Source organism: Sorex fumeus, unplaced genomic scaffold (assembly GCF_029834395.1).
Source record: "Sorex fumeus unplaced genomic scaffold, SorFum_2.1 ptg000107l, whole genome shotgun sequence".
Taxonomy (NCBI): domain Eukaryota; kingdom Metazoa; phylum Chordata; class Mammalia; order Eulipotyphla; family Soricidae; genus Sorex; species Sorex fumeus.
In genome coordinates, this window is record NW_026606164.1 from 1986501 (window position 1) to 2014354 (window position 27854).

At 65.1% G+C, this 27854-nt stretch overlaps 1 protein-coding gene across 1 annotated transcript in view; it reads right to left on the minus strand.

Annotated features, from left to right (window-relative positions):
* The window catches only part of PTPRN2 (protein tyrosine phosphatase receptor type N2), a 174951-nt gene that overhangs the window by 9691 nt on the left and 137406 nt on the right, over positions 1 to 27854 (minus strand). Inside the window, exons 11-16 of the mRNA XM_056134846.1 lie at positions 23479 to 23673; positions 9566 to 9713; positions 5138 to 5211; positions 4310 to 4387; positions 1828 to 1947; positions 1156 to 1322 (exon numbers count right to left, since the gene is read on the minus strand). Coding sequence (XP_055990821.1) covers positions 1156 to 1322; positions 1828 to 1947; positions 4310 to 4387; positions 5138 to 5211; positions 9566 to 9713; positions 23479 to 23673 — 782 coding nt within the window. The remainder of the gene's footprint in view (positions 1 to 1155; positions 1323 to 1827; positions 1948 to 4309; positions 4388 to 5137; positions 5212 to 9565; positions 9714 to 23478; positions 23674 to 27854) is intronic.

Here is a 27854-nt window from a genome sequence, read left to right on the forward strand (position 1 = left end):
AGGGTGTGTCCGTTTCTACGGGCAGCGTTAGAGGCCACCGTGACAGACAGCATGAGGGAGAGGCAGCGAGGGAGGGAGAGAGGGAGCGAGCGAGCGGGAGAGAGACTTGAAAGCAGAGCCCTCGCATGTGACGCTAATTATCTCTTTCTTGGCTTTAGCAGCTTCTCTTTAAAGTGTAAATGCGTTCCCTCTGGGCTCCAGAAATATTTAATTACACGTCTTGGTGGCTGGGGCTGACGCACAGACCAGCAGCCCGTGAGGAGGCCCTCCAGGCGGCTGCTGGCCGGGTCCTGGGGGCCGCCTGCCTTCCCACCCCCTCTGGGGCCCAGGCCAGCGTCCGTTCGCTCGCCCTCGGTCAGAACGGGAAGCCCCCACACCAGGCCGCGTCCAACACGGGACCTGAGACCCGTGTCTGGGCCCCGGAGCCCTCCCCAAGGCCAGGACCCGTGGCAGGTGGGCAGCCCGTGCTGAGCCCACTCGCGTGGACACCCAGGGCGCCGTGACTGGCCTCGGGAAGCAGCCGGGCAGATGGAGGGCGCGGCTGCACCGGCCAGAACGAGGGTGGGAAGGGGCGGGGCGCCAGGTCAGGCCCCCTCTGTTCCTCGTGGGCCTCGGCCGGGTGCCCGGACAGACGTGCGCTGGCCTCAGCCTGCCCCGGCCCCAGCTGGGCCTGGGCACTAAAAAGCGTCACCGCAGCCCTGGCCACGCTGAGGAGCGGGCGGGAGCCCTGGCCACCCTTGGGACGACTCCCCTGAAGCCTGGGAGGGCCCAGGAGGGTGAAGACACGTGGGGTGGGCCCCGTCCTCCCCGAGCCCCACTGGACACCCGTGTGCGACCCTCAGGGGCAGGCAGGGAGGGGCGGGCGCTGCCCAGCTCAGAGGCAGCGGCCCCCTTGTGTCAGGCCCCGCCGAGCAGGGCTGCCCTCTCCCAACCCGAAGCAGCCTCGTCAGGGGCCGTGTCCCTGCGGCTGGGCCTGCCCGGGGAGCCCGCCCTCATGAAGCTCAGCTTGGCCCAACGCCGCCTCCTCTGCACATCCGAGACCAGGACGTTTGTGACCCGCCCCCGGGGGGCTGTGACCGGCTGGGTCAGGCCCAGGCCGGCCGGGCCGCCCCTCCCCCCTTGCCCCCCAAGCCCAGCGGCCAGGGCGCCCCGTACCTGCGGAAGTCCAGGAGCGAGCGGGTGGACGCGGGCACGGCCCGGTCGTACCAGCTGACGAAGTGGAACTGGGTGACGGTGCGTGTCTCCTGGGTCCGCACGTTCTTCAGGTAGAAGCTTCGCACCAGGAAGTCCTCGCACCAGATGTGCTCCGACACCAGGTTCACCTGGGCAGCAGACACGGCCACTCAGCAGGGCCCGGGGCGGGGACTCGGGGGCCGCTCGGGGGCCCCCGCACCTCCACACCGTGCCAGGAGGCCCCGTCCAGCCGGAGACACGCAGGCCACGGGCCCACATGCCACGTCTGCCCCACACCCTGTCAGGTGCCCTGTGGGCATGCGAGCGGCTTGGACATGCAGCAGGATGTGCCACGGGTGAGGACCGGCAGTGGGAACTGGCATGGAAAGCTCTGCTGGGTCCCCGGAGACACACGGTGTGTGGGTGAAAGTGCAGCTGTGGAAACGTGCACCCCACGGAGGCTGGGTCCCGCCACAGGCCGCCCGGACCAGCAGCTGGAGGGTGCGGCGGCCTGGGGACGTGCCGTGACAGGGGACGCCGTCCTCGGCTGAGGCTGGGGCTGGGCCTGGCAGGACTGCTGTGCCCCTCCCCCCCGTGCCCTCATCCCCTCCCCCCCCACACCATGCCCGACTCCCACGGCGGCTGGGCTCGTACCTCGTAGATGTGGTACAGGCTGGAGCCTTCGTCGGGCCAGTAGTGGTGGCACTGCCGCACGCCACCCTCGGCCAGGGGCGTGAGCATGACCACGACCACACAGCCGCTCTCCCACACCATCTGTGGACATACAAGTGGCGTCACTGCCGTGGCCATGCCCTCCCAGGCCTCCGCTCCGGACAACACAGCCACCCACACGTGCTTGGCTCCCGCTCGGGGGAGCCGGTGCCCCTACCGGCTGTGCGGGGTGAAAAGCCCCCGGCCAAGCCATGTCGGCCGAGTGCCAGGCCCAGGGTGTGCGGTGAGCTGCCCCGCATGCAGTTCCTGCCCGCCGCCTGTGGGCTTCCCGACCCTGCAGTGCCTGGAGCCTCCCGTAGTCTGTCCTCACCCACCCGGAGTGGCCGCAGGTGCCCCGGGAGGTGGGGAAGCTCAGGGACGCGTCATGGAAGTGAGGAGACAGTGTGTGGGGCCACGAACACATGACATGACCAGGGCGGTGTGCACACTAGCTCTGCGTCCCAGTGGCCGAGTCTCACCCGCCTCCCCCGAGCCCACTGACCCCTGAGGATTCGGCTCGAATGAAACCCAAGAGGCAGGGGCTGTCCCGGGCCTCTCTCAGGCGCTGAGGGTGGCCAGGGCAGCTGTCCCGCACGGCTCCAAGTGCCGCCACGACAGAGCTGTGGGTCGGGGAGCTGGGCCCGGCCTGTGGGGCCCCACGCCATCTGGGTGGCGACTGCCAGGCCTCCAAACCCTCCCTGCCCAGAGGAGCAGGACCCTGGCCTCTCGGCAGGCAGCTCACTGGGGGAACAGTCCTTCCTTTCTAGCACATTCCACTGGAGTGCTCACGTGCCCCTCCTGCTACGGGACATTCCTCTTGCTGTGAGCCACCAAAGATGCAGCGCGTGGCTGGAGCGATAGCCCAGCGGGGAGGGCATTTGCCTTGCACGCGGCCGACCCGGGTTCGGTTCCCAGCATCCCATATGGTCCCCTGAGCACCGCCAGGAGTGACACCCCCGGCCACTGGGGACAGAGCCGCCATCACCGAGGGCCCCCACGGCAGCTATGTGGACCCTGAGCCTCTCACGAGGGGCAGCCCCCCGACTGGGCCTCCATCCGCACCCCACAGAGGGTCACCCCCAGGGGTGCCGCGTCCCTCTTCATGCCGGGACCCGAGGGGGTGCACAGGCAAGACAGCCAGGGGAGGGAAGGTGGGACGGGGAGGGAGGTGACAGGCTAGGCCGGGCCACCTCAGGGTCTGTGCACAGGACCCCGAGCACGGGGCCAGGCCTCAAAGGGCAGCATCAGGGAAAAGCTGCCAGTGACCGGAGGGCAGGTCTAGCTTCCCTGGGGAGGAGCCGGGCCAGCCACAGGACAGGCACCGGCCCCTGCCCGTGCCACAGCCCTGGCTCAGGACGGGGGACGCAGGGACACTGAGGCAGAGGCCTGATGCGGGTGCCACTGTCTCAGAGGTGGGCCCGGCTGGTCACACTGATGGGCTGTGGGGCATGACACAGCCAGAGGGATGGCTCAGGCCGGGCTCTGGGCCAGGATCACCATCAGCGGGAGGACAGCCTGACCAGAACAGGGGCTGTGGCACACGGACACCATGGCGCCCTCCCCCTTCTCAGGCTGGACATCACACACACCCGCCACCACACCCGGACAGTGTCACCACGTGTGGTATGAATGGGTGCCCACGAGGCACGGTTCACTGCTGTTTCCCATACTGTGTTTCTCAGGTATGCTCACACATGATTCAGGCGTGCTCACATGACTCAGATGATTTAGGCATGTTCACACGTGACTCACACCTATTCAGATATACCTCTCGCATGTTCATGACGACAACATGACTCAGACATGCTCAGATACGCTCACACACGACTCCCGTGTCTCCCTGGCTGCGGGTGCCCTCCGCCTCTGCCTGGAGCCGACCCAGCCCACTCCGAAGGAGCCGCGAGTGTCGCTTCCCTTCAGGGCTGCCAGGGAGAGGAAGAGGAATTGGGGCCGGCTCCTCAGCCCTGTCCGGGGACACCCACATGGACCCCATGAGACCCAGTTCCCCAGGCAGTCCATGTGTCGTGCCTGCCCATCCTGTGACACGCCACCGACCAGCCACCTGGCCAGCGACTGCCCCACCTCCTGGGGCCCTCGCCACCCCGCCCCGCCCTGTCCTCACCGTCCCGATCTCCCCTACCTCCCTGGGTTGGGCCCGGCCTGGTGTGTGGGGTTGTGGCGGGGTGAGCCTGCTGTGACGGAACCACCAGCTCCACAGTGGGGGTCCGCGAGCCCCTCGCTCCCTCCCCAGCCTAGAAGGGCGCAGCAGGTGAGCAGAGCCAGGAGTGGCCAGCAGTGAAGACCCTGGGGCCACAGCCCACACTCTGGAAAGGAAAGGGCCCGGGGGCCCGGGGCTGTCCACGGGGCATCTCGGCATGCCACGGCCATTCACCCCCCTCCGGAAACGGCCCGAGTGCGAAGAGACCTGCCAGAAGTCGGCCACGGTGGTGGGCAGCGGGCCCTGGGCAGCGATGTAGGCGGGGCTACGTGGGTCGTGGTCCATCTGCAGAGACAGGACGGGGGTCAGCTTTGCCGGAAGGGCCCTCCGCACGTCCGCGCCCCGCCCCCCTCACTCCAGCGCGTGAACGGAGGGACATCTGGGGGACCAGCCTGGAGCCGGGCAATGCCCCTAACAGCAGCAGGACCGCAGGACCCAAAGGACGAACACGAGCCCCTTGGCCTGGAGGGTCTGAGGACAAGGTGGGAACAAGCCGGGTGGGGGGACCCCCTACTAACACCGCCCGGCAATGGGCGGGCACCTCCACGCCACACGTTCCCCTGCTCACGTGACTCCTACACCCTGTGTCACAAGGACGGCCTCTGCGTGACCTCCGTGGCCAGCTGCACGGAAGGAGCCCGGAGCTCCCCACGCCCTGGGTGTCCACAGTGCTGTGTCTCACCCATGTGGGGTGTGGCTCAGCCGAGTCACCCACAGGCCTGTGCCTCGGGGCACCCTGGCACTCTTGGGCCCTGCTTGGTGCCCTGTTCTGGGCCGTCCCTCTCAGAGTAGACCGAGCACAGCACGTGTGGGGTGGATGGACAGGGATGCACCTCGCTCGTGGGACCTTAGTTCAACACCAACTCAGAGCCACGAGGGGCAGGAGAGGGAACACGGGAACAGCTGGCCGGGGACAAGGCCACAGTCCCTGAGTCTGTGAAGATGGGGCTGGACACTGGTCCACGTGTTTCTGAGCCCTGGGCACTCACGATGGGGCTGGACCCTGGCCCGTGTCCCTGCGCCCTGGGCACTCACGATGGGGCTGGCGTTGATGTAGTCCGACTGGCTGTGGCCGTTCTCCACCTTGAGCAGGACCCTGGAGTGGTCATCTGTGGGGAAGGAGGGCAGACTCAGGGGTGGGCCCGTGTGTGGCAGGAGCGCCATGCCCAGGGCATGCCGTGTCCCCATTGCCCTCTCCATTGGAGGTCCACGGAAGGGCGTGCAGAGCTGCCCCAGGCTCCAGGACAATCACAGGCGTGTGTGCCATAGCTGCCACCGTGGAATTGGCCCCTCAGAGCCCACGGCTGGCTCCCGGCGAGGCTGTGTGGACGCATGTGTGTGGACGATGTGTTGGAGGCAGCCGGACACAGCCCCGGGAGCGCGTGGCCCGAGAGAGCTCCCCTCCTGCCTGCTTCTCGGAACCTTCCAAGGATGACGGGGCCAGGTCAGAACAAGCCGTGGCAGTGGGTAGTGGGGGCGCCCGTGGGGAGCCTGGTGGGCACAGCTGGGGGTTCGGCAGAGTGGGGTCAGACCTCGTGGCCCCGGAGGGACAGTGAGGAGGGCAGGGCCGGCGGGGTGCTGGCTGCCCTCACTTCCCCATGTGCCCTGACATGCTTGAACAATTCTGGGGGTCAGGAGACTCGTGGGCCTACGGCGGCTGAGCTGGCTGGAGCTTGGGGCTGTCGCTTCCCACGGTTTCCGAGACCATCACGGTCTTCCCGGCAGAGGCAGGCACAGAGAACACGGCTGGCCTGGTCAGCAGCCCCAGTGCTGACACGTGGCTACAGGCTGACAAGGCCCCGTGGGGATGACCAGCTCTCATCTCCCATCTCTCCTCTCCGCTGCCCACATCTTCGGGGCCCCGGGACTGACCACACTTCAGGCTGGACAGCGGAGACCCAGGAGCAGCAGCGGATGACCCACAAGATATCTGTGTCACCTGGAATGTGGGCGACTTCTCTCAGAGGTGTGAGTGACCATACTCAATGGTGCAAGGACAGGGACCAAGTTCACCTACAGACAAACACCTGGACCCTCTGTCCTGGTCACTGTGTCAGTTGTGGCCCCAGAACCTTCTGCATCCCACCCCAGCAGCTCGTTGATGGGACATGGCATCCAACACTGGCCTGAGCCAGTGGGGCCAGTGAGGCTCACACCACGGCCTCCAGGGTCCCGGGTGGCCGCTGCCCTTGCACCGTCATTTGCCAGCTGCTGTGGCACTGTCATCTCCACCCGGGGCCCAGGCTGCTCCGCAGTGGTGGGCGCTGCCATGAGCACCGCGTCCTGCTCCCATGCTGGGGTGGAATGTGGCTGCATGGCGTGGCTGCTGGGGAAAAAGTGGCTGTGTGGCATTGCTATGGGGTGGAACGTGGCTGCGTTGCATTGCTGTGAGGTGGAACGTGGTTGCTGGGGTGGAATGTGGCTGTGTGGCATCGCTGTGGGGTGAAATATGGCTGCGTGGTGCTGCTGGTGTGGAATGTGGCTGCGTGGCATCACTGTGGGGTGGAACGTGGCTGCTGGGGTGGAATGTGTCTGTGTGGCGTGGCTGGTCTGCTCCTTAATGAGCCCCTGCCCGGCCACGCTGCCCGCGGCTCATCACTGGGCCCTGAGGCCCAGGAGTGTGCTGAGTTGGACCGAGTGACGCTCGCGCCGACTAGTCCCGTCCTTTCAGAGTCCGGAGGCCTTAAGTTGGATGTGCCTCCATGGAGACCGTGGCCAGGTTCACGGGGAGGGCAGTGGGTTTCCCCCCAGGGGAGTGGCCAATGCTGCTCTGGACCCGCCTCCGGGGCCCTGGCACGGATCCTGGCGCAGTGGAGTGACAGGTCCAGCGAGGAGTAGCTGCCCGATCCAGAGATGCAGAGATGCCCACCAGCAGGAGCCCACCACGGCCGGAGGCGGCTCTGAGGTGGCACCGGGGACCTCCAGCAGCTTGTCTTGGAGCTGTGGCCAGTCCTGATCGGTCAGGGCCCCATAAGCTCCTGGCTTATCTCACACTTTCCACCAGTGTCCCTCCGCATGGGCTCCCAGGGGAGGTGGGGTGGTGGCCTGGGGAACCATGTTCTGGAAGGTTCTCCGGTACCCTGTGCTGCCCGGCTCCAGCAGAAGGCAGGATCCACACCTGTGCACCTCAGGGGGCCCAGCAGCAGGGCCAATCCTGGTCCATCCACTTGCACTGGACCCCAGTGTCAAAGGTCAAGTGTGTCCCCAGATGGGCCCAGTGGAACTGGCCTTCTGCCCTGTGACCTTACTTGGAGAGAAGGGCAAGGAGACGGGCTTGGTGAGGGGCCCCGACCGTCACGGGCGATGTGGGGACGGGCATCAGTCATGGGGCAGGTGCCAGCGGGTCCTGCACATGGTCTGGGGGCTCCACAGCACCCCTGCCTCCCGTGTGCCAGCTCCTCCGAAGGCTGTGTCCCCTTCTCCCATGAGTCTCCAAGGACACGGTGCCGACATGGATAAGAGTCCCCAAAGGGTGGGGGGCACTTCCTGATGCTGGGGTGAGTCACTTTGCCCACAGGGACAGCCTGTGGTGGGGTGTGGAATACCAGGTTGTGTGCGGACCCGGGTGGGGGGCACATGGTCGTGTGCAGATCTGGGGTGCAGGGCACGTGGTCATGTGCAAACCAGGGTGCAGGGCATGGGGCACGTGGTGGTGTGTAGACCTGGGTTGGGGGCACGTGGTTGTGTGCAGATCTGGGGTGCGGGGCACGTGGTCATGTGAAGACCAGGGTGGGGGGCTTCCCCGACAGGACACGTGGGGAGACAGGGCCACACAACTAGGCTGCATCATCAAACATGCGGTGGCTGTGCTTGTGTCACAGGCTGTAGCACGGGTACAGGCGAGCACACCGTCTCACGCACACACACACAGCCTCACCGTAAGGCTGTAGGCACCGGATACAGGCGAGCACACGGTCTCTCACACACCCACACACACAGCCTCCGTCGTAAGGCTGTAGGCACAGATATTGGTGAGCACACAGTCTCATTTACACACAGCCTTGCCGTAAGGCTATAGGCATGGGTACAGGTGAGCACACGGTCTCACACGCACACACACAGCCTCCGTCATAAGGCTGTAGGCACAGGTACAGGCGAGCACACGGTCCCACGCACACACACACAGCCTCGCCATAAGGCTGTAGGCATGGGCACAGGTGAGCACACGGTCTCACACACACAGCCTCATCGTAAGGCTGTAGGCACAGATATTGGCGAGCACACGGCCTCACACACACACACACACACACACACACACAGCCTTGCCGTAAGGCTGTAGCATGGGTGCAGGTGAGCAAACGGTCTCACATGCACACACACAGCCTCACTGTAAGGCTGTAGGCACAGGTACAGGGGAGCACACACCCTCATGTGCACACACACATGCCCCGACATGACACACACATACATGTTCGTACAAAAGTGCAAATGTGTATACAGATCACATGAGTAAACCCATGCACACACTCATAAACATACGACCCTCATGTGCACATACATCCACATTTGCAGGCACACGGAGCCACACATGCACATGTCCTTGAGTGCATGCATATGTATGCACACACAAACACATGTACCTGGGTGGACACACACGCGCATATGCTAGAACGTACATGTACATGTGCCTGAATGCACACACACACACGTACTCTCATCTGCACACATGGCACACACAAGCACACAGGCTCACTGCACACATTTATCATGCAGCTCACAAGTGTGAGTCGGAGAACCGGGCCTCCCTCCTCTGTGGGTTCCCACTCGTCAGGGCCCAGCAGTGGCCTGAAACCTGCAGGAGCATCTGGGGCCCAAGTGAGAAGGACCCGGAGTTTGGGGACGCACACGAGGTTGTGAGGGGGCGGGTGCCACGCGGGGCGCATGTAACACACAGGCAGTGAGGACAGGTGCCATGTGCCATGCAGCCGTGGCAGAGGTGATATGTGACGCAGCCACGGGAGAGGAGGTGCCACGTGCCACGCAGCCACGGGAGAGGAGCCATGTGAGGCACACGTGGGACAGTTGTGTCCTGTACTCGGGTCGCTGCATTTAGCACAAGCTCTTTCGACAGCTGTAGTAGTACCCAGCGGGCATCTTGGCCAGTCCTCTGTGCCACGGTTGAGATCGTGCAAGTTTAAAAACAGCAACAGTGGCCGTGGCCACTCGGTGGTATTGACAGGGGCCCTGAGCTGACCACTGCACTGGGCTCACGGCTGCCAGTTGCTGGGCCCTGGTGAGTCTGGCCGCAGAAGGCATCCCCACAGCCCCCACGCCAGCTCCCCGAGGCAGTGGTGCCAGATCTAGTCACAGGCCACGAGGGAGACGAGCTTGGGGCTCACAATGGCCACGAGGTGAGAGTGTGCGGGCAGGGCACGGGGCGGGGGCACAGCACCCACTGCCCCAGGCAGCCCCGGCAGCCTGTGACCCACCCGCCTCCCGGACACCCACAGCCCCGATACCTACAGGGCAGCACCCCGGGACAGCGGTTCTTGGGGACGTTCTCCTCACGCTGGGCCACGAGCGAAATGCCGGGCTCCGCCTGGTAGGTGCACAGTGCCTGCCACTCCTCCTGCAGCCGGCCTTTGTTCCGCAGATGGTCCTCCATGTACGCCTGCAGCGGGCACACAGAACACAGTCAGGGCATGCGAGCTGTGGTCGGGGGACAGTTGGGGACAGTCAGGGTGGTGGTGAGGGCATGGCGGGGCGTGGGTCCCTGCGGGAGGCAGGACACCCTCGGGGGCTCCCGGTGCTGTCTGCTCCCCACCACTCCGGGATGGGCAGACTCCCCAGGAAGTGTGGCTGGCAGGGCCCGATTTTGGACACCGTCTCTGCCTGAACTTGGAACTGTACCGGGACGCAGGCTGGGCCCTGACCCAGCACCGGGCAACGCGTGGCCAGGCCAGGGACAGCCCAGGGCGGCTTCCCCACGAGCCTCGGCCACGTAGACGCTCTGTTACGAGTCGAGCAGGCCGAGTTGTTGCAGGGGGGTCCACAGGAGGCCTGAGAGCCAGGGCGACTGGGCCGCAAATGGACAGCGCCCCCACCCCCCGGACGGAACAGCACTGAACAGGGCAATGGGTTCACCTCTGCCCCGAGCCATCACTGCCCCCTGCCCCGCGGGGGCGTCTCAGCAGCCCAGACCCCTCGGCACAGCAGAGCCGGCAGCAAAGCCTCCGCAGGCTGCGGGGTGTCCAGGTGACCGCAGGGACGACCCGTCCTTCCCACCACGTGTGGCGATGACATGCGGCCTCTGAAACGCAGCTCATGGCTGACCTGCTACAGCGCCCAGGATGAAAGGACCAGCACACGCATGGGTCTCGCCACGCATACGCAAGCCAAACACTGGGCAACACGTGCTCACACACATGCTCATACGCACAAACAGGCTTGCGCACGCGTCTATTCTCACACGACACTCACTTGCAGACATGGCTCCACGTGCACATGACGCTCACACGTGCCTGCACACACCACCTTCTTGCACACGCCTACGTCTACATGCACACATGCGCAAACATGCTTGCACACGCACCCGCTCTCACACGCAGCCCGCACCTGCTCACGGCACTCACACACACACACACATACACGCCACACATTCTTACACATGCTCACCCCTGTGCTTGCACATGCCAACACATACGTGCTCACATGCTCTCACACATGCAGTGCTCAAACAGGCTTGCATGTGCACTCACATGCTCACGTGTACACACACGTTCACACACATGCACCTGCTTACACATGCCACACGCATGCCCACCAACACGCACATGCACACGTGCACACGGACGTGGTCTCCACGGGCCTTTTGAACCCACCAGCCCCTCACCCCACCCCGCTGCAGGCTGGCTGCTCTGGCCCGTGTCCCTGGGCAGTAGGGGGCAACACTGGGGGCCGGGAGCCGCTGCGGGTGAGGGTGGGCCCCTGTCCTGGGCCTCGTCTGGGCCAGCGGATTGGGCAGCTCAGGGCGCCCGCCCCAGCTCCCAGGCCAGCTCCTGCCCAACGCCTCCGACAGCTGGTGCCGTGTCAGCAGGGGCTGGGCTCTGGCCCGAGCAGGGGGAGGGGCCCCTATCCCGTGCATTCCAGCGTCCATGCCCAGCTGACCGCTCGCATGCTGGCAGGCACTTCCTGAGCTGGGGGGGGGGACTCGGAGCTGAGGCAACAGTAGGGGCGCGGGCCCCGAGGGGACAGTCGTGGGCCGTCACCAAGGTCGCAGGCTCGGGGCTTCCCAGACTGAGCGCGGCCGCCGTGAGACGCAGGGCCCAGGAAGCCATGGGGGGATGTCAGGGACTGAGTGCCCGAGGGGCCTCCCAGCTCCTCTGCACCCGCAGGTCACACCCTGCCGGGCCCCACTGCCTCCGGCCAGACTCACCTCTGCCGTCCTAAACTCAACCTGGGATGGACCCTCACGCCCACGAGATAGAACCCACCTTCTGGGAACTCATGCTGAATTGACCCTGCCACAGGCCTGACCTTCACTGACACGGGCTGACCTTCACTGAGATGGGCACGACCTTCACTAACATGGGTCTGACCTTCACTGACACGGGCTGACCTTCTCTGACATAGGCACGACCTTCACTAACACGGGTCTGACCTTCACTGACATGGCCTGACCTTCAGATTCACAGACTGGCCTTCGCTGTTGTGGGTCTTAGGGTTCACGGTCACTGTCACAGGCCTAAGCTGTCCACGGGGCTGACTGGTTGCTGGGCAGTGCTGGCCGCACCCCCTTGCTGCTGGGCAGCACAGGCCGCTGCCCCCCGCCCCCTCACTCTGACAGAATCACACCTCCTTGGGTCTGTGTAGCTCCCAAGTGGCCCCACGGGGCAGTGCCCACCTCACGCTGACCCCCGCCTGCCCTCGAGCCTGCTGCTCTACCCCACACCCCTGCAAACATGCACGGGCCCCGCCTCACAGGACCCAGGGCGGGGAACCTTCCGGAACCCGCCGACCCCCAGGGAACAAGCGGCCCTGGGTGCTCTCTCACTGACATCCCCATCCCCGATGTCATCGTGTTCTCCCGTCCCCCATCCCACCGTCCCCTGTCTCCCTCCCCCCCGCCCCCGCTCGGGGACAGTCCATCAGGGCCTCATGCCCCCCGTCCTTGCTGCGGGAAGTAGGAGGGAAACCCAGGTCAGCGGAATTCCTGGGAAGGGGAGTTCCAGGCTGAGCCACCGTGTGGGAACAGAAAGCGAGACCCGAGATGAGACCTTCGGCAGACCTGAGGAGGTCGGACCCCTGCCGCGGAGGAAGCCCCTCGCACACCCTCTCCCTGGATCCCATGGACTTCAGCGGTTCAGCCCAGAGAAGCGCAGGAAAAGGAGCTTCGAAGGCCGCCCCCAAATCCCCCCCTCAGCAAGAGACTCTGACCCAGGCAGGAGCCACACGGGGGCAGCTGGAGGAACCCTCTAGAGGCCGCCTTGGCCCAAGGGAGGCCGCGTGCTGCCCGAGCCCAGGTGCTGCTTGCGCCCACGTGGCCGAGCACGTGTGTCACCCGCATCTGCCCTCTCAATTGAGGTGTGGACTTTCATGCCTTCCTGCCTAATGCTGGGTGTGTGGGGGTCTCTCCGCCCTTGGAGAAGCTGCGTTCTGTTCTCCCTCGAGCGTGGTCCTCCCTCCCTCCCTCCCTCCCCCTCCACACCTCCAAAGGCCTCCCAATAAAACCCCTTTCGCTTTACCACTAGTCTGCTCCTGAAATTCTTTCCTGCGAGGAGAGACAAGAACCCCGAAAGCCCTGGGGAAGGCCTGGGGCCGACTCTCCCTTCCTGCAAAGACCACATCCTCGCTCCAGCCCGAGTCCGCGGCTCCCTGAGAAATTGGGTGGCGGGGACCAACTCCCTGCCTGGCAGACCAAGCAGACGTCAGGTGTGGCCTCGGCCACCTGGTGGGGCTGGCGGGGGCTCGACGCAGACCTCCCCAGTCCTGGTCTTCCCGGGGGCCCTGGGGGCAGAGGCGGAGTGGGAGAAGCCATCGCCCTTCTCTCCTTCCGACTTGACTCACGTGAGCCACCCGTGGGGTCCACCCACACTCTCCTGGCCACAGGACCAGGAGCCCCGCGATGCCATGCCGCTCTGAGCCGGATGCCCCTGAGGCAGGAGAGGGAGAAGCTCCCGGACCCAATAAACCCAGGGCCTCTCCCGTGCCCCCCCTCTCCCGGGCCGGCCAGCAGCGGCTGCACCCAGGGAGGGTCAGCGGGGCCCGCTGCCCAGCACCGCACCGATGGACCATGTCGGCCCCTCAGTCTCCCCTTCCCAGGCCGGGCGCTTTGGGGGCGCAGAAGCAGCTCCGTGGAGGAGAAACAACACCCCTGACTGGGTGGGGACCCGGGCCTGAGGGCTGGGGCGAGGGACCCCCGGGCCGTGACCCTGCTGAGGTCACAGCAGAGCCAGGGGACTGGGGAGCGGGGATGCAGCCCACCGCACGGGGCCACAGCCGCCACCCGGGGGGACGCTGCCCATAGGCCAGGCCTGGGCGGGAGTAGCTGGTCTGAGGCTGCACCGTGCCCAGGATGGGCAGCACACGGCGGTCAGGCGGGGACTCTGCACGCTCAGGGACTGGGCCGCCCCCTTAGAGCCCTGGCTGGCAGGCAGCAGGCCTGTCCTGCACCCAGGCCCGGGCTAGCTGGGCGCGGGAAGCCTCTCCCCGTCTGCCGCTTCTTAGCCCAGGAGAGTCTAAAGAAACTAGGCACGTCCAGCCGCAGCCGCCAAGCCCACCCGCTGACCAGTCCAGCACAGCAGGCCAGAGACTGCAGACAGGCCCCTCCCCTCTTGGTCCCACCCTTGCGCTATCCGCACCCTCACCTCCTCACCCCTGCCCTCCCCGCCCCCCCACGCTCTCACTCCTGCTGGGCTCCCGTCCTTGCCCAATCCCACCCTCACCCCCTCGCCCCTGCCGGCCCCACCCTCACAGCCTCACCCCTGCCTGGCATGCAGCCTCACACCCTCACCCCTGCTGGGCCCAGCCTCACCCCTGCCTGGCTCCTACCCCCGCCCTACCTCCACCCTTGTTCCCTCACCCTCACCCCCTCACCCCCTCACCCCCAGGCGGTCAGCTAAGAATGAAACACGCATGAGCTGGTACAGAGGTTCACGGCTCTGACCGGAACAAACACGATGGGAGACGTTCACTGCAAATCACGCTCTTTCCCAGGAATGTCTCCGCGAGAAAACGCTGGACTCCACGGCGCTGTCCTCACCACCCGCTCACCCGGACGGGCAGGCTGTCAGCCTCGACTGAAGTTTGCTGTACGCCAGGATCCGTGCACAGAACACAGGGCACGAGAGGGAGGGCGAGGAAGGCCCAGGGGGAGGGAGACAGGCCCTGGGAGCCGAGACAGCACCTGCACTGCCCCCGCGGCATGTCCCACACGCCCAGAACCCAAGGAGCAGCTCGGCCAAGCTCCTGACTGATGCGGACCGAGAAGAGAAACCAAGGTTCCATGAGATGGGGGAAGACCAGGATGGAGAGTGCAGAGTGAGGGGGAGTCACGGGCCACGGATGGAGAGTCACGGCACACGGCTGGAGTCACAACACACGGATGGAGAGTCACGGCACATGGACGGGAGAGTTACGGCACACGGATGGAGAGTCACGGCACACGGATGGAGAGTCACAACACACGGATGAAGAGTCATGGCCCAATGGAGAGTCACGGCCCATGGATGGAAAGTCACGGCCCACGGACGGGAGAGTTCCGTCCCATTTCCCACAGAAGCACCCCACTGAGCTGAATCTGGGGCCAAAGGCTGGCTTGCGGGTGAGTGGGTCCTGCCGAGTCTGCCCAGGGTGGGCTGCTTCTGGGTGAGCCGCTCGCCCGCGCTGAGGCTGGCCTCTGGGTTACCGGGACCCCACAGGCGCTGCAGGAGCCCGGGCCACTAGCTGGGACAGCCCGGGTCCTCGTGGACACCCCACAGGGGGACTGCTGTGGCGAGCACACAAACGCAGGGGTTTGCGGCCGGCGAGGCCGGTCCAGGGCCGGCCGGGGCACCATGGAGGGTGGGGGCTGGAGACGGCAGCGCAGAGGTGGCCACACTGGCCGGGACAGCGCCTGTTCCGAGGCGTGGCCTCTATCTGGACTCCCATCGCAGGAAGGAGCTTCTGGGGGAGGCCGGCACATCGCCGAGACCCTCAGCCATTCCAGAGGCTCTGACTGACCCTGCCCCTGCCCCAGCCCGGGCACTCTCCCACTCTCACTGCAGACAAGTGGACATCTGGGCACAGTCTGTGTCCCTGGGTCTGAGGAGTGAGTCTCAAAGAACCTCAGGACCCGGCCTCCAGGCTCGCGTCACTCCGCTGACCAGAGGGGGTCAAGAGCACCGGGCAGGCTGTGGGCGCTGGGCGGGTCGTGGGCACTGGGCTGGCTGTGGGCGCTGGCCCAGTCGTCCACTCAGGGGGAGGCTCAGGCAGGCCTTTCCCCATTGGGCTCTGCGCTCTGAAGGGGTCAGGGCCCTGCTGGGGTTCAGGGGTCTCGGCTCCTTGGGAGGCACCTGGCTGGTCTGGCAGGGGTCAGGCAGGGGCCGAGGGCACTTCTGGGCAACCTCTGGGCCTGAACATGCACCGGGCCCCGGGGCCTGCTCCCCACTGTGCCCACACAGGCTGGGGGCCAGCGGCCACGTGCCACCCAGCTCACACCAGCCAATTCAGATTCCTGCAGAGAATCGGAAAATGGCTTTTTCCACCGCGACGAGGCTGTGCTCAAACCACTCTTCCCACAGAAACATCCCCATCCCAATTATTTCCGTCAGAAAGATGAACAATTTCAACCTTAGCTGCTAATCCTGTTTCATTTAAAGCGCCGCTGATAAAATTCTTCGCTTGTCATTCAAATAGTGAGAAATAATTACGGATTTGCGTCTCCCATCTCCGGCCTCACTAATGGTGAATGCAGGAGTCTGAGTACGAGTCAGCCCGATACATCTCCACACGCAATTTCCATAGTTTCCCTGGGCTACGGACAATTAATTATACAGTTAATAAGGGAAATATGTTAATGAAAGACGCATTATTCATTCAGGCCGCCTGCCTTTACCAACTATCTTTTGTGTTTCTCTTCTGTTTGTAATTTTGTCTACAGACAGTGAAAAGAAAAAAAACACAACCTCCCACAAATGACAATGTGGTGATCTACATACCCGTCTGCCACAACGTCTTCAATTAACGTGGGTCAAAAGAAAAATTAATTCCATTTTGTGATATTCCTACCGATTTCTGCCTTTGGGAGGTTTAAAATATCTCCGTGTGGCATTTTAAGCTCCCAAAATAGCTATTTATCAAACAAAAAGTCACCACGGAGTGTCATTCTGCAGTGGCACGCTTCTCTCACAGATGGGAGATGAACCTGGGGACGGACAGGACTCTCCTAATTCTCTTCTCATCCATATTGAACCTCTGAGCGTAGCAATCATCAAACACATCATTCCACTTGGATAATGAGCGTCTGACTCTGGGTGCTTTAGTGCAGAAGCTAAGTGACCCTTCGCGGAGAGGGCGAGCCTTTCCGAGACTTGAGGGAAGACCGAGCGTAAGGGGAAGGGCAGCCTCCGCCCATCGAAGCTCAGACTGGGAACTGCACACGCGGGTGTTGGTGCAACCACAAACGTGCCGCGTGGATCACTGCCGCCTGCATGAAGTGGGAAAGGAGGGTCGGCACCAGCCTGAGTGGGGCCCGGCTACACACGGAGCACACTCTTGGCATGAGCTCGCTGAAACGGCCAGTGACAAGATTCTGCTGGAAACTGACCTGGATTCCTGAAAGGCTGATGGAAAGGCGGGAAGGAGTGAGGGAAAGAAAACACCGTGAGAACGTGGAAGCCTGCGAGAGATCGGGTGCAATAGGGACAGCAGGAGCACACAGGAGGGGCCAAGGACCACCCCCATCACAGCCGTCATCATCACCATCACCATCACCATCACCATCACCACTACCATCCACCACCATTACCATTATCACCCCCACCACCATCACCACCACCATCATCACCACCACCATCACCATCACCACCATCACAACTACCACCACCACCACCATCACCATCACCACCACCGTCACCACCACCACCATCACCACCACCACCACCATCACAACCACCACCATCACCACCAGCACCACCATCATCACCACCACCACCACCATCCCCAGCACCATCACCACCATCACCACCACCACCACCATCATCACCAGCACCACCATCACCACCACCACCACCATCACCATCACCACCACCATCATCACTATTATCACCCCCACCCCCACCACCACCATCATCACCACCACCATTGCCAACATCACCACCACCATCACCAGCACCATCACCACCACCATTGACAAAACAATCACCACCATCACCGGCACCATCACCATCATCACCATCACCACCATCACCGTCACATCACAACTACCATCCACCACCATCATGACCACCACCATCACCACCATCGTCACCACCACCACCACCATCACAACCACCACCATCACCACCATCACTATTATGACCCCCACCCCCACCACCATCATCACCATCACCATTGCCAACACCACCACCACCATCACCAGCACCATCACCACCACCACCATTGACAAAACAATCACCACCATCACCGGCACCATCACCATCATCACCACCACCATCACCATCATCACCGCGACCATCACCATCACCGTCACCACCACCATCACCATCATCACCACCGTCACCACCATCATCACCACCATCACCATCACATCACAACTACCATCCACCACCACCATCATCACCACCATCACCATCACCATCACCACCGTCACCACCACCACCATCACATCACAACTACCATCCACCACCACCAGCATCACTATCACCACCACCGTCACCACCGCCACTGCTGACACCCAGCCCCGAAGGGATGAAGGCCACCGTCACTCACGGGCAACGGCAGGCCTGGCCACTGTGCTCTGCCCTGCACAGTCCAGCAGCAAGTTCAGGGGCTTGTTCTGGTGCCAGGGGCTGGGCGGATCAAGCGGGGAGTTGGTGGGCTGTTGTGTTGTTTGGGGGTTTTGGGGGCGGGAGTGAGGGTCACACAGGGCAGGCGTGTGCTGTTCCCCGGGCCGCACCCAGCCCGAGCCCGGCCCGCCCTCGGGAAGTGACCCTCAGCATCTGAACAGTGACAGTCCTGGAGCCTCCTCTCCCTGAGACATGACACCCCAACGCTGCCTGTGGCAGGGACAAGCGCCGAGGAGCCGGCCTGCACGAGTGACGCAGAGAGGGGGGAGAGGGGAGCGGGAGGCGGTTGCTAGGTGACGCAGACAGCCTCTCGCCCGCCTGGGAGGCAGCGGGAGCCACAGAGCAGGGCAGGGCAGAGATGAGTGGGGCTGAGCCGAGCTGAGCAGGGCGGAAGAGACAAGCAGAGCAGGGCAGGGCAGGGCAGGGCAGGGCAGAGCCGAGCTGGGCTCCACATGGCCTGGTGGCCAGTGCCCTGCGGCTCATTCCGTGGGGCTCTCTGGGAGACGAGGACCCCGGGAGCCCCAGACGGAGCTGCCTCCTGCTCCCGCCGGGAGAGGCTGGCGCCCCGCACGCTTCTGGGAAGTTCTCCGAGGCGGGCACGCGTGTGCTGGAAGGTTCCGTCTGTGATCCCCGAGACCAGCCGGCGCCCGCCAGTCTTACGGGAGCGGAGGGGAAGGCCCAGCAGCCGGCCCCTACCACAGGGCCCCAGCCCACCAAGGGGAGGGGCAGCTGAGGGGGTTCCTGGGGGGAAACGGGTTGGTGGCCACCAGGTGAGCCGGAGCCCAGGCCCCTGCTGCCCTTACACAGTGCCCACTGCCACTGCGCTGCCCTGCGCATGAGGGTCCTCACCTGCCACGACCCGTGTCCCACCCCCCCACACGCACTTACACGCTCGGTGCATGCGTGTCCCCCACACTCCTACACGCTCGGGTACATGCGTGTCCCCCCATGCTCCTACACGCTCGGGTACACACGTGTCCCCCCCATGCTCCTACACGCTTGGGTACATGTGTGTCCCCCACATGCTCCTACATACTCGGGTGCATGCGTGTCCATCACATGCTCCTACGTGCTCAGGTACACGCGTGTCCTCCCACGCTCCTACACACTTGGTGCACGCGTGTCCCCCCACGCTCCTACATGCTCGGGTACACGCATGTCCCCCCCCCACTCCTACATGCTCAGGTACATGCATGTCCCCCTATGCTCCTACATGTTTGGTGAACGGGTGTCCCCCCACACACTCCTACACGCTCGATGCACGCGTGTCCCCCCCATGCTCCTACACGCTTGGGGTGGTTCTGCGGGTCCCTGTGGAGGCGGGGTGTGCCCCTGCTCCTGCCGCTCCCCCTGCCCCCACCCCCCTTCCCTGCAGACTCCAGTGCCCAGGGCATAGACCCCCAGCACACAGGTGCACGATGCCCCCGAAGGGTGAAGGGTGAAGGGTGGGGACGGACACCTGCCCCGGGGGTGCCCAGCAGGCAGCAGGGGGCCCCGGGAGAGCCACATTCCAGGCAGGGTTTGCTCAGGCCACGAGGAGACATTTGTGTCCGCGAGGCCTGGCAGGGAGGGGTGGGGCGGGGAGGGCGGGGCCCCAAACGTCCCAACGGAGCAGCCAACGCGCGAGGAGCGCGTCCAGGTGAGTCTGGGTGCGAGGCGGGTCCTGGCCAGTGGGAGGGCTGCGTCTGGCTTTCACGCTGAGCGGCCACAGGGGGTGCCTGCCCCACCCACGCTGCTCGAGCGCAGAGGGTCAGCCGCACTCAGGCAGGGACAGCGACTGTCCACGAGACAGGCCACGGGGTGCAGAGACGCAGCCCGAGTGACAGCCACGCAGAGAAAACTCACGCTGGGACAGACATGGGCCGTGGGTGCCCCGAGGGCCACAGGGGAGACTGCGGCAGGGAGGGTTGGCGGGGAAGCCCCGGGAGCAGCAGGATCTGGGCCGGGTGGAGTCAGGGGGACGGAGCGCGGGGCCCAGCGCCCAGCAAGGAAGATCTGCCGCCGGGCACGACGGCTCCCACTGCTGCTGCGCAGGGCAACAGTGTTCCTAGGTAATGAGAGGAAATTAGCTCGGGTGTGAACCCTGTCCAACGGGCTCTCCAAGTGTGAGGGTTAATTAACATTTAATTAACATTGGCAGAGACTGCCAGGCTCCAGCGAAAAGGCTGGAGTGCGAGTATTTTAGGAAAACAGGAAATCTCACCCCAAATAAAGACTGGAGAAGCCAGAGGACGGGGACGGGCCGGGACAGGCCGCATGCCACTGGAGGTCGGGGGCCGGGAAGGGCCCACAGAGGGATGAGCAAGGACGAGCCAGAGACGGGGGTGGCCCCGTGTCCAGGTACGGGAAGCAAGGCCAGGAAGTGGACACGGCACAGGCCTCCCCGAATACGAGCTGACAGACAGAAGCAGGGGCGGGCAGATGGGCACGGGGGGGGGGGTGAGCAGACGGTGCGGGGGGACAAGCAGACAGGGGTGCGGAGGACGGGCAGACAGGGGTGCGGGGGACGAGCAAACAGGGGTGCAGGGGGCGGGCAGACAGGGGTGAGGGGGCGAGAAGACGGGTGCGGGGGACGGGCAGACAGGGGTGCAGGGGATGAGCAAACAGGGGTGCAGGGGGCGGGCAGACAGGGGTGGGGGGGCGAGCAGACGGGTGCGGGGGGCGGGCAGACAGGGGTGCGGGTGGCGAACAGACAGGGGTGCGGGTGGGCGAGCAGACTGGTGCGGGGGGTGGGCAGACAGGGGTGCGGGGGGTGGGCAGACAGGGGTGCAGGGGGTGGGCAGACAGGGGTGTGGGTGGCGAACAGACAGGGGTGCGGGTGGGCGAGCAGACGGGTGCGGGGGGTGGGCAGACAGGGGTGCGGGTGGCGAACAGACAGGGGTGCGGGTGGGCGAGCAGACGGGTGCGGGGGGCGGGCAGACAGGGGTGGGGGGGCGAGCAGACGGGTGCGGGGGGCGGGCAGACAGGGGTGCGGGTGGCGAACAGACAGGGGTGCGGGTGGGCGAGCAGACTGGTGCGGGGGGTGGGCAGACAGGGGTGCGGGGGGTGGGCAGACAGGGGTGCAGGGGGTGGGCAGACAGGGGTGCGGGTGGCGAACAGACAGGGGTGCGGGTGGGCGAGCAGACGGGTGCGGGGGGTGGGCAGACAGGGGTGCGGGTGGCGAACAGACAGGGGTGCGGGTGGGCGAGCAGACGGGTGCGGGGGGCGGGCAGACAGGGGTGCGGGTGGCGAACAGACAGGGGTGCGGGTGGGCGAGCAGACGGGTGCGGGGGGCGGGCAGACAGGGGTGCAGGTGGCGAACAGACAGGGGTGCGGGTGGGCGAGCAGACGGGTGTGTGGGGCGGGCAGACAGGGGTGTGGGGGGTGGGCAGACAGGGGTGTGTGGGGCGGGCAGACAGGTACATGGCAGTGCCTTCACAGGTCCCTCAGCCGCTGAGACCCCGTCAGGCCCCCGGCCCCAGAGCAACCCCTGCCGGCCCCGGCCCACCCGCTCAGCCTCACTCCCAGGGCGGGGAGACCTGCAGCCTCTCACCCGGGGCAGCCGACAGCCGCGAGGGTGTCCAGCACGCAGACACGCACGCCCCTTGGGCCCGCGGCCACAGCTGCTGTCAGGCAACGGGCACCGAGTCCCAGAGTCCCCAAGGCCGTCAGGCTGGGCTCCGGCCCCCGGGAACACTGAAGCGCGCAGGAGCCATCCGCGGCCGGTGGCCGTCCCTCCTCTCCGCACCAGCAGGTGCAGAGCCCCATCCTGCAGAAAACCGAGTGAACCCTGAGGGTCAGTTGAATGACCAGGCCACCACTGCTCTGCTTTCGCCACAGCCACTGCCCAGCACCGTGCTCCCCATCCTCTTCTCAGCACCGAGTGCTCCCCCTGCCCAGCACCGAGTGCTCCCCGCCCATCATCCGGGTGGCGCAGGGCTGCGGCAGACTCCCTTGAGGCCAGGCTGACCCCATTCCTGGTCTCAGTGCTCTGCCCAGCCAGGAGCAAGACAGGCCAGGCTGGGGCACACGGGACAGCCCCTCGCTGGCCAAGGACGCCTGCCCGTCCCCGTGTCCTGCCTGTTCTCGGTCCCCTACTGGTCCCCATGCCCTGAGCTGCTGACCGGGGCCCATGGACAGGCTGAGACCCGACTCCCACACACACCCCAGCCAGGCAGCGGCGAGCAGCTGTGCTGGCTCACGGCTGGGCTGGTGCTCCCTGAACTCCTCCTCCTCCTTCTCCTCCTCACACGTGTCCCCCCCTGAGCTCCACACCCGCAGCCCGGGCCCTGCCCTGTCCCGTGTCCCGGCCACCTGCCGCCTGGGCTGGGCTCCTCCTGCTTCACGGTGCCCCGCCCGGTGCCCTGGGACCATGCGGTGGGCCCCTCTCTCGGCTTGTGCTGGGTCCCGGGGGTCTCCTGTGCTTCCCTGGTTTCGAGCTGAGCGTGTTCCCCCGGCCCCAGCCATGAGCGCCTGCCCCAGAGCGGGAGATTTTGGGATGCGCCCGAGGGTGCCGGGGGCCCCACGTGCAGGTCAGTGGCCACCCCGGGGGTCAGCCTTGTCGCTGGCATCTGGCTCCCCCTGCAGCTCCTTCCTGCACCCCTGCCCAGGACTGGGTGCCCGGGAGACATCGCCCACCTGGAGGGGCTTCACCTGTCCAGGGGTTTCCGGAAGAAACGCTCCTGCTCGAGGGAGTCCCCCCAGGCCTGGCTCCCAGTGGGCTGAGGTGGAGTCAGACACGGCAGTCCTGCCCCTCCTGCTGGATCTGAGGCCCAGGGGAAGGCACGGTCACGTGGGGGTCCGCTCCCTGCTGGGGGCTGTGCCCAGGGGTCTGGGGGTCAAGCTGGCCACTGGCAGACCAGGCCCCAGGTCAGCCCTCGCCCCACCCACGGGTGTGCGCAGGGCTGAGTCGCGCGGGCGTGGGGCTTTGGCTGGGGGCACACACACGGACACGCGCGCACACACACACGCGCGCGCGCAGCCACGCCTGCTCCAAACAGACTGGGTAGGGGTGCAAGGGGCCCGGGGTGGGGGGTGATGTGAAAGAAGGTCCCGGGCGGCTCCTGCCGGCACTGCAGCCCGCGCCCCTCACACAGGGCACAGACGCGGGGTCCGGGGGACGGGGCCTGTGCGCCTCTGCCCGCCTGCACCAGCACCGGGCCCTGCCCGGACACGAGCCCGCGTCTCAGGGAGCCCAGCCCTGAGGGCAGGAGGCGAGGGGTCCCCAGGGCCCTGCACCGAGGGCGGCAGCGGAGCAGCAGCAGCCGAAGCCCCACACGTGGGCATGTCCCGCCCACGGCAAGTGCCCGAGTGTCCCCGCCCACCGTGGGCGTGGGTGGCCGGACAGCGGCGGGTGAGCGGGAGCATGGGGGCGGGGCGGGGGCAAGCCCGTCCCCGGGGGCAGGCGCTTACCAGCACCATGTGGCCAGTGGAGATGTCCATGTTGGGCTGCACGGGCTCCTCGGACCAAGACGAGGTGCTGCTCCGCGCGGACGGGCTGGGCACGGGCCCATCGCTGAACTGTGACGAGACGCTGTTGACACGTGACGTGTGCGGGGCCTCGGGCCGCTCCGACGGGCGCCCGGACATGCGCTGCCGGCACAGCTCCTGCAAGACACACGCCGTCAGCATGGCCCAGGCCCAGCCAGGGCACACGGCAGACAGCAGCCCTGTGCCTGACACACACGCGCGCACACACATGCACACGCGTGCACACAGGCACACACACATGCACACACAGGCACACGTATACACACGCAGTGCCCAACACATAGGCACATGCACACACACACACACATGCACATACACACATAGGCACACATACACACACGCAGTGCCCAACACACAGGCACATGCACACACACGCACACACGCACCAATGCACACACACACATGCACACGTATACACACAGGCAGTGCCCAACACATAGCACATGCATACACAGTGCACACAGGCCCTGTGCCCGACACACACGCACACATGCACACACACATGCACACACAGGCCCTGTGCCCAACACACAGGCACACACATGCACATACATGCACACGTACACATGCACACATATGCAGTGCCCAACAAAGGAACATACACACACACATCACACACATGCACATACATATGCACACACAGGCCCCATGCCTGACAGGCACACACACATGCACACACAGGCACTCGTACACACATGCAGTGTCCAACAGACAAGCACATGCACACACAGACACACACAGGCACACGTACACACACATGCACACAAACGCACACACACAGGCACACATACATGCACGCACACACATGAAGTACGTAACACAAGCACACACATGCACATATAGGCACATGTACACACACGCACACACACGCAGTACCCAAAACGCAGGCACATGCACACACACACTTTGCCCGACACTCATATGCACACACACGCACCATGCCAAACACACATGCATACACAGATGCACCATGCTCAACGCACTCACACACATACATATGTGCACACACACTGCACAACGCATACATATGCACATGCCCTATGTGCACACACACGTGCACACTTGGGTGCATGCTCACACCTATATGCACACTCATACTTACACAGGCACCCACATGTACTCTCACCTCCACACCTGCACACTCACATGCACACAGTGTACTCACACATATGCATAATCACACCTACACACCCACACCTACCGGTGAACACGCTCACACCTACCCAGGCACGCATCAATACCTGTACACTCAGACACGCACACAACTGCACACACATGGCCACGGCACTCAGACACATGCACACAACACCCTGTCACTCACCAAACATGCAGCTCACACACAGTTACATACACACACTTACATACACACACGCCAACCAAAGCTTACACATCTCACACATAGCACACACATGTCCACACGTACCCACGCACAGCAAAACAGTCACGTCACCCACACTGACAGCTCACGCATGTCTACGGACTCCCCATCACCCCAAGTTCACGCTCACACCCCACCGGCCCCTGCCCTCACACAAGGCCGGCGGGAGAGGGGCCCACGACCGAGACCCCAGGCTGGCCGCCACCAGGTGCCGGAGGACCGGCCATGTGCCGCTTCTTCCTTTCCGCAAAACTCCCACAAGGAAAGAAGCAGGCGAGGAGGGAGAGGGGCTCCCAGGGGAAAGGGCAGGGGCCCTGCAGCCAGGACGGGCCTCAGCACCCAGTCAGGCTCATCCCCAGCTGCCGCTCTGGGGGGAAGGAGCTGTGAGGAGAGGAGAGGAAGGAGCTTGAGGACTTGAGGAGAGGAGAGGCAGGAGCTGTGAGGAGAGGAGAGGAAGGAGCTTGAGGAGGGGAGAGGAAGGAGCTTGAGGAGGGGAGAGGAAGGAGCTGTGAGGAGAGGAGAGGAAGGAGCTTGAGGAGAGGAAGGAGTTGTGAGGAGAGGAAGGAGTTGTGAGGAGAGGAGAGGCAGGAGCTGTGAGGAGAGAGCTGTGAGGAGAGAAGGGAGTTGTGGGGAGAGGAGAGGAAGGAGCTGTGAGGAGAGGAAGGAGCTGTGGGGAGAGGAAGGAGCAGTGAGGAGAGGAGAGGCAGGAGCTGTGAGGAGAGGAAGGAGCTGTGAGGAGAGGAGAGGCAGGAGCTGTGAGGAGAGAAGAGGAAGGAGCTGTGAGGAGAGGAGAGGAAGGAGCTGTGAGGAGAGGAAGGAGCTGTGGGGAGAGGAAGGAGCTGTGAGGAGAGGAAGGAGCTGTGGGGAGAGGAAGGAGCTGTGAGGAGAGGAAGGAGCTGTGAGGAGAGGAAGGAGCTGTGAGGAGAGGAGAGGCAGGAGCTGTGAGGAGAGAAGAGGAAGGAGCTGTGAGGAGAGGAAGAAGCTGTGAGGAGAGGAAGGAGCTGTGGGGAGAGGAGAGGAAGGAGCTGTGAGGAGAGGAAGAAGCTGTGAGGAGAGGAAGGAGCTGTGAGGAGAGGAGAGGCAGGAGCTGTGAGGAGAGAAGAGGAAGGAGCTGTGAGGAGAGGAGAGGAAGCAGCTGTGAGAAGAGGAAGAAGCTGTGGGAAGCGGAGAGGAAGAAGCTGTGAGGAGAGGAAGGAGCTGTGGGGAGAGGAAGAATATCTGCACGGGAGGCTGCAGGCAGGAAACTCCGCCAGGCCTTCAGGACGCCGCCAGCGTCCTCGGCTGCCCCCGCTGTCCCGGCCAGCCAAGGTGGCCAGACCCCGAGGTCCTCGGGCACGGTGTCCCAGGACACAGTCCGGCCCCTCGCCGTCCTCCCACACAGCCGCGTGTCCCCACAGTCAGTCCACGTGGCTGGTTCCTGCCTGGTCCGTTCCGGCAGGGGGTCGGTCTGGCGCGCCCTGCAGGGAACTGCGCGGTTCCGTGCAGGCGGGGGTCGCGGCCTGGGCCCTGTCAGACACAGCAGGAGCGAACGCCGTGTGGGCGGCTCAGGCACCCGGCCCGGGCCTGCTCACGGCCGCCCTTCTGGTGACCCCGGAGAGACGGGGCACACGGGCCAGAGAGCTTGGGTCCCCCGCCCGCCTGCTGAGGACGGACGCCTCCTCCCGGGAATACCCTCCAGAAAGTTCCACGCTCGTTCTAGGGTGAATCCCTTCCTCCAAGGAGCACTGTCTGCGTGTCCCCCTCATCCAAGGACAAGTGACGATGGGGCGGGCGTGTGGCGCTGGGGGCCGGGTACGGAGGGGCCCGCCCGGCTTCTGCCCCGGAGTCCGTCCCCCGACGCTCTGGCAGCGAGGAGGGCCCGAGTCTCCCACCCCAGGTGGACAAAAGGGGCCGTGGACGCGACACGGGGCGGGGCCCGGGCAGCTCTGCCATCGGGCCACAGCAGTGCCCACCTGGAGCCTCTGTCCAGTGTCCACGCTCCAGGCAGCTGCGGGCACAGCCCAGCCCCGACCTGCGGGGTCACTCGCTGAGAGCTCGGGTGGCTCCCGGGGGCTGCGGCTGCTGGTCACTCGGAGACGCACCACGGACACGCAAACACCCCAGGGCAGGGCACGGCCACCCGCTGGGAGGCTCCAGGGGGGCCTCTGGGTGGGTCAGCGGGGGCCACGGGGTGTTCCTGGTGGGCTGTGGGCCTGCTCCTGGCCGTGGGGTCCTGGGAGGACGCTGGGAGGGGAGGGGCTCACTCCGGGCCCCGGGGCTCCGAGACTCTCCCGAGGGACCCCCACGGCCGGCCTGGGGCCCGCGGAGGGTCTGGGGCCCCCAGAGCTGTCCTGAGAACGTGCCGGGCAGAGCCAGGCTGGCAGCCCGGGAGGCTGCAGGCAGGGAACGCCACCAGGCACTCAGATGGGAGGACAAGGTTCCCTGGACCCTGGGGATGACGCCAGCCAGGCTGAGGCCATGGGAAGGAAAAGCGAGAGGTGGGGGGGGTGGGCAGTGGGGTCTCCCCGTGGGGCTGGGGATGCAGCCTGCCACCCTCACATGAGCTCTGTGGCCCCCGTGGCGCCCAAGGGAGGCCGGGACAGGCGTCTGCAGGGCTCTCAGGCGGGCGGTGGGGGGGCCTCCCCCAGGCCACCTGCTGCCATCCCAGGTCGGACCCTCCCAGGCACCTGAGGGTCCCGTCCGGGCGTCAGCCCCAGAGCAGAGACCCTGAGTCTCTGGGGTCCTGCACCCGGGGGACAGGAGACCAGCGCGGGTGGGCACGTCGGGGCAGAGATGCGGGGGGAGGGGGTGTTGGTGTCTTCCCAGACCCCGGGTTGGTCTGGCTCAGAGCCACCTGGACCGGGACGGCGTTTTCAGAAAAGGAGCCAGAGTCCCACGTGCCGCCCACGTCACGGGAGGGGGCAGAGCAGCCGTGGGTGGG